This window comes from Leptonychotes weddellii, chromosome 11 (genome assembly GCF_054177405.1).
Source record: "Leptonychotes weddellii isolate Sample4059 chromosome 11, ASM5417740v2, whole genome shotgun sequence".
Lineage (NCBI taxonomy): Eukaryota > Metazoa > Chordata > Mammalia > Carnivora > Phocidae > Leptonychotes > Leptonychotes weddellii.
Genome location: NC_138379.1, coordinates 23,004,077 through 23,017,114, shown reverse-complemented (window position 1 = coordinate 23,017,114; position 13,038 = coordinate 23,004,077). Strand labels below are relative to the sequence as shown.

Below are 13,038 nucleotides of genomic sequence, written 5' to 3'. Positions count from 1 at the left end.
GGGGACCCACATGGTAGAGGTTGAGTTTCATCCCCAGATTTTCTTGAAGAGAATCACTGATTTCTATTTCACCTGGCCTGTGATTTAATAGGAAGGTGAACAATATTAACTAATACCGACTGAGCACTTACTATGTGCCAGGCACTGGAACCCAGGCAGTCTGTTTCGGAGCTGGTGCTCTCTGCCACCCCCCTGTCCTGCCTCGAATCACTGTTTTGCAGCTCTGGGGCAGAAAGCCGAATAGAGACACTCCCAGGAATTGTTTAAACACGCCTCTTGGTTTTTTATTGCCCAGCTAATAGATGTCTGTTGGGCTTTGCTCACAGCTGCCCTGTTCACTTAGGATTTCAGACACTGTGCAATAAAAGGCTTGCTAATTACCCAGTGATGAATCATAGGAGAGCCATAGGTCTGGATTTGAGTGATTCCATAAATCCCATTTTATTATTAATGATTGTAGTGCCTCACGTGTGGAAGCACATTTCTTTCCCTGTTTTCAGAGCAGCAGTTCCCCTTTCATACTCAGGGGTGGTATAGGTAAAGCAGATCTGATTGTCTTCATTTCTCAGATGAGAAAATTGAGGTTCAGAATTCAAGCAACTTGGCAAAGTCACATACCTCTTATTGCACATAAAGCCTTGGGAAAGTGGGGTTCAGGGATGACAGGACATTCTGAGGCAGGAGGTGATACAGGACCTATTTCACATATCAATTCAGAGTCTCTAATTAGCAGTATCTAGTGACTTAAAATTGGTCGTTTAAAATTCTTGAAAGAAGTTTGTTCTCACACACGTATTTGCATCTTGTTTATACTCTTTGTTTTTCCAAGTAAGTCTTGTCTAGGGAGATTCCATAGCTGGGTGGAATGAGCACAGATTCTGGTTTTGCAGACCGGAATTATGGGGGAGATTTGAGTTCACTCGTGTTCATCAAAAAGCTAAGTGTGGTCCTGTCACATGCACTCTCCTGCCCATCTTCTCTTAAAGCCATCATTCGAGGCACACTCTGTCAGAAATCTGACCACAAATCCACTTTCCTTTTTGCAGCCTGTACAAGGCTTTGATTATGCCAAGCAGCACCTGGGCCAGCAAGGGGCAGATGAGGAGGTCGTCCCTGTGACTCAGGAAACAGTGGTCCTCCCACTCCCTGTTAGAGATGTTCCTGCCTCTCAGGAAAGAGACATCACCCAGGACGGAAGCACCATCAAGACAGCCAAGTCCACCGAAACCAGAAAGAGGTAGGCATGGGGCCAACTTCAGCCTCTCTGTCCCAGCAAGGGGAATAATTGATGGTGAGAGCAGCTGAAGCTTTCAAGTTAATACCACTTTTCTCTTTAAAAATTCCCCTCATGCTCGTTTTGAATATTTGAGAAGGAGACTAAGAGAGATGACGAGAATCATAATACTTGCTTCTCATGAGCCACGCTTTGTAAGGTTTTATATCACCGATCAGCCACAATAGCAGAGATTTAGCTTTCATATGTATTACAGCAAATTTGGCACTGTGTCACACTTGTATTTTTGAACTTATCTTATAAGCAGTGCCTTTGATTCAGTAGAGTTGGATTTTATCTGGCTGTTTTTCAAGAGTTCATGGTTTGAGTTCAAAAACCATTTTGAGGGGCTCCTGGGTGGCTCAGTCATTAAGTGTCTGCCTTCGGCTCAGGTCATGATTCCAGAGTCCTGGAATCGAGCCCCATGTCGGGCTCCCTGCTCCACGGGGAGTCTGCTTCTCCCTCTGCCTGCTGCTCCCCCTGCTTGGGTTTCCTGTCTCGCTGTCTCTGTCAAATAAATAAATAAAATCTTAAAAAAAAAAAAGCCATTGTGAGAGGGGGCACCTGGGTGGCTTAGTTGGTTAAGCATCTGACTCTTGGTTTCAGCTCAGGTCATGATCTCGGGGTCGTGGGATTGGGCCCTGTGTCGGGCTCCACGCTTGGGAGGGAGTCTGCTTGAGAGTCTCTCTCTCCCTCTGCCCCTCCCCCCCTAAAATTAATAAATAAATCTTAAAAAAAAAATTTTAGGAGTTTTTACCATGAACAGAGCACTTTGACATGCATTGGAAAGGCTACAGAAAGGATTACGATTGAGACCTGACCCCAAGTATCTCATGATGGAGGGACAGAGAGATAAATACCTGGAAACCAAGCATGATGTGCAAGTGCTCATAGGGGAGTCTAAACGAAGCACTCTGGAAAAGAGAGAAGAGCTTAATTCTGATGGAGGAGCTTATATTTTAGCTGGGCCTCAAAGGATGAGTGTAGTGTCAGTAGTTGGGGAGAGATAAAGGTGTCCAGTCCAAAGGAGCTGGGAGAAAAGAGGGACCAGCACATGTTCATGCACTGGTGAATGTCCCCAGGGTTTATAGTTCACAGTGGTTGGGGTACAGTGAAGGATGAAACCAGATGGATGAAAATTGTGGAGGGGCTCAACTGCCAGGCTAGGGAGTTTGACATATATTCTCTGGGCAATGGGAAGCCACTGAAAGTTCTTCTGCAAGACAGTGACATTCAGCCTGTATTTTAGAAAGACTACTCCAGTGGCAATGTGGATGATAGATGGGAGAGGTTAGGCTAGAGGCCAGGAGACTCGTTGTAAGGATTTTACAATAGTCTTATAAAGAGGTAATGAGCTCTATGGTAAGCCCTGTTGGCTGGCCAAGCCAACTCCCATTGCCAAGTCCCTTTGCTCCTTTGCCTGAGACCACAGTGGAGGCTGGGAGAGCTACATCACCCCTGCTTCCTTCCTTCTCTCCCTCCCTTCACCTAACATATTTGTTGGGTGTTATTCACCAGGTACTGGGGATACTGCAGCGAACAAGACACAGTTCCTACTCTCATGGTGCTTACAATCTGGTGGGGAGAGCTAGGCAATAAACAAATAGAGAAATAGATGCACAGTAAGTCGGGTGGTGATGGGTATGAAGAAGGAAACCAAAGCATGGTAAGAGGATAGAGCAATGGAAGGGGGCGGGGGCATGATGCCATTTTTAGCTACAAAGTCAGGAAAGGACTTTCTGATAAAGTGACACTTGAGAAAGACCTTGAATGAAATGATGCATAAGCCTCAAGGCTATCTTAGAGAAGAATGTTCCAAGCAGATGGGACAGTATGTGCAAAGCCCAGAAGAGGAAATCTCTTCACATACTCGAAGAAGAGCAAGAAGGCCAAGGAGGCCAATGGGAACTAGGGAGGAAGCAGTGGCAGATGGGTCAGAGAAGTTGCCTGAAGTTGAGCATGTCAGGCTCTACAGACCAAAGTCAGGACTTGGAATTTTATTGTGAGTAAAGATCAGAAGTCATTGGAGGGCTTTGAGAAGAACAGTGGCATGCCGTGACTTGCAGCTGTAAAGGCTCACGCTGGCTGCTGTGTGGAACACAGATGGCAGAGAGGCAGAGTGGAAGCAGAGAGACAGGAGGCTATTACAGTAGTCCAGGTGAGACATGGCGGTGTGGGCCAAGGCATGGTGCTGTGAGAAGTGATGGGATTCTAGACGTGTTTTGAGGGAAGAGCTCACAAGGCTTGCTTTGCTGATAGATTGTTGTGAGGAATGGAAATAGAGAGGGACACATTTGCCACTGGTTGTGTTGGGGAGGATCAGAAGAGAAGAAATCTGTAGGGGACGATCATGAGTTTGGATGTGGGCATGTTAAGTTTGAGGTGCCTCTTAGACACGCAAGTTGAAGTGTTCAGAACTCAACTAGCTGTATGAGTGTGCGGTTCAGAGGAGAGGTCCAGAGTAGAAATATAAATGGAGGAGTTGTCAGCATTTGGTTATTTAAAGCTAAGACACTGAATGAGGTCACCTAGGAGAGGATAGTTAGAGAAGAGACCCAAGACCTGACCCCTGGAACATTGCAATCATTAGAGGTCCAGATGATGAAGAAGAATCAGCATAGGAGACCAAAAAGTATCAGGAAAAAGAGGCATGAAGAGGACAAAGCAAGAAAGGAATCCAAGAAGCCAAGAGAAGGGAGTAATTTGAGGGGGATGGAAGGATTGTCTGTGTCAAATACACAAATTTTGCACTGGATTCATGCAACAAGGCTCTGTGTTTTTCCCTCCAGGAGTTCTTGGTACCTCAGAAAGAGGTACAGAGAAACAGAAGGTTGGATTCCAGCTTGAGTAGGAAAGAAGGTTGAGGAGATATGGGTTAGTTATCTATTGCTACACCACAAACTCCTCCAAAGCTTAGCAGCTTAAAACAACCACCATTTCTTCAGCTCATGATTTTTGGTGGGTCGGCAGTTTGGGCTGAGCTCAGGTAGGTGGTGGTTCTGGGCTGAGCTAGGCTTAGCTGATCTCAGCTGGGCTCACTCATGCATCTGTAGTCAGGCGGTTGGCTAGCTGGGCTGGCTTGTTGGTGATAGCCTTGTCTGGGGTGGCCCAGTACCTGGGGCCCCCTGCCACATGGTCTCTCATCCTCTAGCAGGCTAGCTCTGGCTTTCTCACAGGGTGGTTACAGGGTGCCAAGGGCAGCAAGAAAACAAACCCCCAAGTGCAGGCACTTCTCAAATCTTTGCTTGTGTCATATTTGCTACTGTCCTGTTGGCCAAAGCAAGACACGTGGTCTAGTCCAGAGTCAGTGTGGGAGGAGGCCACCAAAGCTTGGTTACGGGGAGGTGGGAATAAATTGGGATCACAACTGCAATGGTCTGCCCCAGCATGGAGAGTTGAAACATACAGAGAAGCAATAGACAAATTATCTGAATTGACTGACAAATAGAATTACCTACAGTAATTGTTCTCACTGTGATCTTTGCCAGATACAATAAAGGTGTGGTAACAACTTATATATCACCTATTAGAGGACACTGAAAAGAAAAAATAGAATTACTAAAATTAGGATATTAACACAGCATTGATGGGAAGAATAAAAATTCTTTTCCACCCATTCTAGACGAGTGATTTTAAATTGTATAAAGATTTATTTAAAAAAAAATTTTTTTAGAACAAGCATTTCTTCTTGAATTAGCAAGGAGTCTACTCTTGGTAATCAAGTTCAATTACTTACCCTCAGAATTTTAATAAGAAATAACAGCTTATGGGGACGCCTGGGTGGCTCAGTCGGTTAAGCGTCTGCCTTCGGCTCAGGTCATGATCCCAGGGTCCTGGGATCGAGTCCCGCATCGGGCTCCCTGCTCCGCGGGGAGCCTGCTTCTCCCTCTGCCTCTGCCTCTCTCTCTCTATCTCTCATGAATAAATAAATAAAATCTTTAAAAAAAAAAAAAAGAAATAACAGCTTATGAAACAAATATAGGTAAAGAAAGCAATGTCTACACAGCTGAATGATTTCTACGTTTGCTTCATAATATTACTGTAAAAATAGAATTTTACTAGGGGCTGGCTGTTATCATTGCCAAAGCTATGTGAGAAACCTCACCTCTGTTCAAGTTCAGCTGACCACAGGAGTCTCTAATCATTTGGGAAGATATTAAGATGCCAAACCAACAGCAAACTCATCGTGCATTTATTTGTCTGGCTTTCCCATCTTGTCACATCAGTTCCCTTGTTCCTGCTGGTTGAGGACACATGACCTCCCAGAATGGGTCTGTTAGGTGATCCAAAAAGTTTTGCAAGTGAAAAACAGTAGAAACCAGTGATTGGATGGTCGTGAAGATATCTCAATTTTTAAATCTGTTTTTAAAACTGTTTGAAAACTGAAATCTGAGGATTCAGCCATTTGCAGACAAACAGACAGGTGTTGCAGGTCCTGTTCTTCTAGCCAAGGCTTTTGGTGATACTATTTTGTTGGTCTGTAACTGGGATTAATGGGCGAGGATAGAGAATCAACCTCATAGGGACAGCCATTCAATTCAGTGATTGGCCATAACTGCTCAGCCCCTTCATCCAGGCTCCATGTACACCCATATCCCCAGAAGGAAGCCTACAGAGTTCAATAGCCTAAAACTACAGCCTCACAGATGGCCCTTTCTTGCTTTCAACAACATCTTTGTCACTGTCAATGTGAGTGGACACACACACATACAAATCTCACTCTCTATTTTTGACCAGATGTTTGAGTTGATGGCCCCATGTAAACATAAGACTATAAGCTGATGAAAGAGTAAAGCAGAGGTGGAGTTTCTCTCCAGAAATGTGCTCATTTCTGAGCATATACCTCATACCTTTCCCTGGAGTGAGAGGAACAACCAGAGAATTGTTTCAGGATCAAATGAAGGAAAGAATATGCAAATGCTACAAATACCATTAAGTGTTTTATGAACATAAAATAGGTTACAAGAAGCCTTTCCCCTTCCTTTCTCTCTGGACCCCGGAAGAGTCTTGTTGTCCCGGTAAAGCCAGTTGGAAGAGTAGGGGCCATTAACTGGGAGGTTCTGAAAACGATCCAAGGGCTTATGTCTTCCCTGTGGATGTCTCTGTGCACAGCCAGCACTTAGTGATCAAATAGCTGTGCGGTAAACAATATATACTTAATGAATTAATACCTTCTCCATGTTTTCCCAAGCTGCATTATTTGTATGGTGAAAGAGATCTGGGGCCAAGTAAATTAGGAGATGCTGGATTAAACAAAAGGAGAGGCGTCTCTTTATGACAGGACTGATCAGGGCCTTTGATATGTTAATGTGCATGAGGAATATCCAAAGAAGGAAGGTAAGAAACAAGACTTCCCCCTGCCCCAACAAAAAAAAGAAACAAGACTTCCCAAACTTATACTTGTCTGAGGCACTTTGGCCAGGAACATCTCATTTGGCTCTGTCGTTCTATGGAACCCTCTGGGCAGATGTTGCATCATCCCGTGTATGTGAGTGGGCCCTTTCACTGGTCATGCTTTGGGGTGCTAAAGTTCCCAGAGCATGGAGAGAGAGAGAAGGGAGGGGAAAGAAGAGGAGCATCCACTTAAGAAACTGCTTACTTACTGGTCAAGGGCTACATGTTATTACAATCAATTTTCCATTGTAGGGGCTGGATGCCTTTAGGTTCTGAATTTGGACAATTGACAGTAGAAGAATAAGAGGTTCGATGAGGCCTCTGGATATCTGCCTCCTGACTTGTCTCCACAGAAGGGAAGGCAGTTGGTCTTTATGACAATTGGAGGCCTGAGGAAGCACGAACCTCAGCAGGGGCTCCAAGAGCTCACTTCCCAGAGAGTCCCAGAAGACCAGAATCAGCCCCAAGGGAAGGGGAGAAGGCCCTGCGGCTTTCCCTGTGTACAGGCCTGCCTCATCTGAGACGTTTTAGGAGGCAATAAAGGAGAGGTGCTCTGGCATGGGGGGAGAGCCCCTACCTGCAGGGGGATCCCTGGTTTCCAGGACGGATCTGCCACTTCCTAACTCGGCGCTGGACATTCTTCACTTGCGAAACAAGGGTGACAATCACCAAACCAGTGGATTGTCCTGATGATTCCCTAAGAGTTGTGAAAGCATTCACGTAGTCCTTGGCACCTGGTTGGTGCTTCTGATGGGGAGCTCTTGGAGAATATGGGTGGTATCTTCGGATCGCTGTATACCAGGATACCTGGCGCAGTGCCCGGCACAGAGCTGATGCACATAAAGTATCTCCTGAAGGAACAAATAGCTCAAATTGGTAGTTTCAAATGTAAGTGGTTGCCAGTTCGCACAGTTAAAGAGAGCATGTGTGCGCACGCGCCAGTGTGGGAGACAGAATGACAAACTCAGTGGTGGGGTGACTTCAACTTTAGTGGTCAAGGTCAAGGCCAAAGAGAATGTTATGTCTTATGCATGTCCCTGCAGATGCCACGTGAATCAAAACGCTCTGCAACACTATTCAGAGTGCTGTGTTTTAAAAAGAGGGCGTGCTTACAAACGCCATCACCACCGTTTCCATAGTCGCTGGGGGATAATGGAACAGAGATGGGACCTGAGAGCTGCGCTCACTGAACTTCTCTGCAGAGCTAAGCACTCCCCATAAACAACATACTTCACGATGGCCAGCTGCTTAACCCATGCGGTAGTGTGGGGCTAGTTTTGTTTTGTTTTCTTTTCTTTTCCTGTATCATTTCTTCTTTGTGGATAAAACCAGAATGAAAGGCGACAGACATAAACAGTGCAAATAAAATAACCTTGAGAGGAGGCTGCTGGAGTCGGAACTTACCGTCTTCCTGTTGCTATGGTTACTTCCAGCAGGTCGCCCAGCGAGAATGGCTCTGTCATCAGCAACGAATCAGGGAAGCCCAGCTCAGGGAGGCGCTCGCCCCAGAATGTCATGGCACAGCAGAAAGTGACAAAGGAGGAGGCACGGAAGAGAAATGGTGAGAAGCCTTCTTTGCCAACACCAGCCCCGAGCCCCTCCCACACACAGTTGCGCACACACATGGGCGCCCACACTCACGCACCCTAGGTTCTCCCCTCTGGTGTGCCCCAGAAAAGTCAGGAGTCTGCTACCTGCCTCTTGGGATATTGCCTGTCCCCCTTCTCTGAATTATCCTGTCTCACGCCCTCTGCTCCCTGATCTGATGGAATTGCCTAGTGCTTTAGAAAAGCCCTATGCTGAATGCACCAATGTTTGCTTTGCGATTTTTCTAGTTCTTGGCTGAATCGACAGGATTCCTAGCACTGGGTCCATGAGGGGGGCAGGTCTCTGAAAGGCTGCTTGTCTTGAGATTCCCCCCATTTTCTTGCCCTGACTCCCTTGATAAGTTTCAGGGGTTCAGTCTCTGCCAGGGAGTCCAGATACTACCAATCCACCTCTCCCAGGAAAGACAACACGGTGACAAATCTGTCATCATAAAAATCAGCCCGTGCTTCCGCCTTTATTCTCTAGGGAAACGTAACTGGTTGGATTCTCCCTCACACAGATCTTTTCCCTCACTCTAAAGGATGGGTGTTGGGATTTATGAATAAGTCGTTGGAGCTGTGGCACCATCCATATGTGGCATCCGTCAGACATGATTGTGTGTCGCTTCCTCCTGGTCCCACCTTTGTTCTGACCGGCATTCCACACGCTCCTTCCATGTGTGGTGCTGGCTGGCTGGAGCCCAGGCTCAAGTACCCTGGGCTGCCACTCAGATCCGAAGAAATTCTTTTCAGATTTCAATGGGTTGTTAGGTGGAATCCTACAGAAATGCCAGGTGAAAAGCTGACTAATCTGGCGATCAGGTTAGCTCTGCTTCCCTTTTAAAGGAATGTGATGGAATAGGATTCAGGGACCCTTTCTTGGAGCTAGTGCCAAGGGTGCCTGGGTGGCTCAGTCGTTGGGCGTCTGCCTTCGGCTCAGGTCACAGTCCCAGGGTCCTGGGATCAAGCCCCGCATTGGGCTCCCTGCTTGGCGGGGGGCCTGCTTCTCCCTCTCCCACTCCCCCTGCTTGTGTTCCCTCTCTCGCTGTGTCTCTCTCTGTCAGGTAAATAGATAAAATCTTAAAAAAAAAAAAAAAAATTCCTGTTTCCAAATGTCACTGATTTCTTTCTTCTGACCCAAAAAAGAAAGAAAAAAAAGGAATAATGACATAATGGATTTGTCTTCTGCAGGTCAAATCTGTTCCTCATTCCCATTTCCAGCCATTATGTAAAGCACTGGTTTAAATTGTCCTACCGATTTGATTCCCGAATTTCTTCTTCTCCTGAATTCCCCATTCCCTGTAACAGAGACTGTGCTTTTTACACCCAAATCAGGGTATGGCATGTGGGGTTTTCTTGGAATATCTACCCCACCCAGGACTACCAGAAATCCTACCTGTCAGCTCTCTGCCAAGCCAGCTCACAGAAGGCTTCCTAGAAATATATGAAGTCAAGTCAAAGTCTGTCCTCCCGCACGTGCCCCATCACCCACCCCAGTCCTCAGGTGACCTTGAATAATTTAGCCTGTGTCTTTCTCAGACCTTCTTACTATGCATATGACAACACACACACATCTGTTTTGTTGTATTGCTTTGTTTTTTCATAAAATGAATCCATGTACCTACTGTTCTATGCCTTTTTCTTGCTTAGAAATACACAATGCACAGACTCCTCTGTCAGCAAATCACATTTATGAGATGATGCCTTTCCCTCTCCTTTGCATTTAATCCACAGAAGAGGAGGGAGCAGGGCATGTTTCTGACACCATCACTCCCCACCCTGGCTGGTGAGACACTGACCTGCCCAAAATGTTCCTGTGGACCTTCTGTACTTGTTTTTCCACAGCTCTACCCGCCTCCTTATTGTTTAGGTCACTTTGATTATTTAAATATTAGGCTCAGAAATAACAGGAGCCAGGTGCATGAATAAAATCCAATTACAGTACTAGGGTGAGGTTTTAATGTGTTTGTTCTATTAAAAAGCCATCCTTTCTCCAGGTTTATCGTGCTTCGTTGCATTTTACTTCTGCCAGAGGTAAACCGAGTGAGCTTCCAGGGGTGGTGGCCTCTTTTTCACTGCGGGTTCCCATTCAGTGAGGTTCAGCTTGAAATGATGGGACCAATTCGTTCACTATAAAATCCAACAGATGCTGGAGCACATCAGAATTCTAGGCTGGACCTTCCATGGAGCCTCCACTTGTACTTTTTATCATGGGCTTCACTTCACCATATCATATCCACAATGTCAGAGCTCATCAAAATATCAATAGTGTATTTTATTGGATTGGAAGATGAACTAAAGGAAGGAAGGAGGGAGGGAGGGAGAAAGGAAGGAAGGAAGTGAAATAGATTGCTGATTTATGGAAGTTAAATAAGACACAACGAGTTTGGGTCCGGTGACATTTATGATGATGATGATGATGTATGGTGTGTGGGACACTTCCACAGCTTAACTGTGGCCCTTTCCTTTAGCATTCTCCCACGCTTTTTCCTTTAGGGACTAACTATGCATCAAATATTCCCATGAACCTGCTGGACTCCCTCACTTTCATATATCAATATTTAATGTAATATCTTTTTACATAAGTCTTTTGGGGATGGGGGGCAGGATAGCTAATTATTTTTCTCTTAAACCTGGAGGGATTATTGTGCAAATCTGAATCTTTTTCGAGAATAAGGATGGAAAAGAACTATAGTTCATACAATTTCCAGGGTATCCTTTTTCCATCCCATTACAGTTATGCTCTCTCCTTACCCTGTCCACAGGGTGGGAAGCGAGGGTGTCACAACCCAGAATCAATAAAAACGTTGAGTACCATCTCTTCACCCTCTGAACGGTTTAGTGATAGCGTAACTAACTTCTGCGTGTTCACCTGTTTTGTAGGTACTAACAACTAACAACAATCTCCTTTTATAAGTCAGGAAATTTTTGTCATTCCTTCATTCATTCATTTATTCAACAAATCCTTACTAAAAGCCAACTACACGTGAGACATCATTAAAGGCAATAAGCATCAGCCTTTTAAAAGGTGGGCCAGAAAGGAGCTTCTATTCCAGGGCCCGGGGTGGGGACAGGTTAAATCAATACACACCAGCAGTAATAAGTGCCATGAAGAAAATATAATCAGGTTATGGGCAGGCTATTTTAGATTGGTGGATAAGGAAAGGCTTTTTCAAGGTGCAGTTGAAAAATAAGAAGGAACTAGGCATGCAAAGATGTAGGGAGAAAGACTTTGCATTCTGAGCACAGGGAATATACCTAATGCAAAATCCCAGAGGTGAGAACAAGCCAGATGTGTTCAAGAAGGCTGTTGTAGCTGGAACAGAGTGGATAAGGGAAATGTGCTCAGCCAGGTGGTCAGGGCCAGATTGTAAAGACTCTGGGTTTTATTCTAAGAGAGATGAAGACTTCAGAGGGTTCTGATCAGGGGAGTACTGTGATCTGGTTACCTTTCAAAGAGATAGCCATCCTGGCTGCTGTATGTATCTTAGGTAGGAAGACAAGAGTGTGTTAGGTACTTACTGCTGTGTAACAAATTGCCCTAACACCTGGCAACCAAAAATGACAATCTATGTTTATTATCTCATGTCATATTTGTGGGTCAGGAATTCAGAGTGGCTTCGTTGGGTGCTTCCGGCGCAGGAGGTCACAGTCAGCATGGTGACCTGGCCTGTGGTCATCTAAAGACTTGACTGGGCCTGCAGACTCCACTTACAAGATGGCTTGCTCACATACTTGTTGGCAGGAGTCTCAGTGTCTTGCCATGTGGACCTCTCCATAGGGCTGCTTGGGTGTCCTCATAACATGACAGCTGACTTTCCCCGGAGTAAGTGATCCAGGAGAGAGCAAGGTGGAAGCCACAGGGTTTTTTTTAATGACCTAGCCTTGTCATTTCTGCGATTTCCTATTGGTTACACAGATCAGTCCTATTCATTGTGGTTGTGAATATCAGGAGGCAAGAATTACTGGGTGCCATCATGGAGGCTGGCTGCCATAGATGGTTTTCAGAGCAGTTGTCCAGGTGGGAGATAATGGTGCTCAGGCAAGAATTGCCCAGCAAAGCTCTACTCCAAAAAGATGTGTGAGTAGAGATTTTCTTCTGTCGTTGGCTGTTTGGTGTCCTGCTATTTGCAAATAAGTTCACAGAACCAAAAAAATACTCCAATTATAACCCATTATTAGACTCCGAGATGTTTTATCCACATTGTACAATAATGATTTACTCAGCTTACTTTGGCAAATTTGTGATTATGATAAGTGACAATATGATACAAACTATGTGTTTTTCAATAATTTAAAGAACATCCCAATGTCTTGAGCAAGCAGTAGGAAAGATGAATACAATTCTATTACATTCATATTTTACAGAACACCTATTTTGCTCCTAACTTGCCTACTGGTCTAGTTGTTTGAACAGGCTTAATTTATCTCTTGCTCAGCCGTGTTCAATAAACTCATTCTTAGAGCTACCTAATGGGAATGTGCTTTAAGCACAAGTCAATCAGCAAGATCCCACCGGCTGTGGAACTTCTTCTGCCAGCTTAGTTATGGACACGCAAGGCAGACTGGTGTCTTTCAGCAATCAGAGCAGAATTATCTGTCAGAGGGGAGAATTAATTTAACAGAGTGTAGGCAGAACTCACTCTATTTAATTAGGGAAGTTGTCGATAGTGTTAAATTCATTTCTCTGGCGGTTATTTCTTAGCTTTCTTTTGTTTTGACCAATGAAAAATCCCAAACCCAAATCACTGGAAAAGCAGCCTTGAGAAGGAAAAAAACATAGAG

The 13,038-nt window shown here is 45.1% G+C and overlaps 1 protein-coding gene across 1 annotated transcript in view; it reads left to right on the top strand.

Annotated features, from left to right (window-relative positions):
* KIAA1549L (KIAA1549 like) overlaps positions 1–13,038 on the top strand; it is a 263,915-nt gene that overhangs the window by 191,622 nt on the left and 59,255 nt on the right. Inside the window, exons 13-14 of the mRNA XM_081799054.1 lie at positions 1,047–1,237; positions 8,104–8,228. Of these exons, the coding sequence (XP_081655180.1) occupies positions 1,047–1,237; positions 8,104–8,228 (316 nt within the window). The remainder of the gene's footprint in view (positions 1–1,046; positions 1,238–8,103; positions 8,229–13,038) is intronic.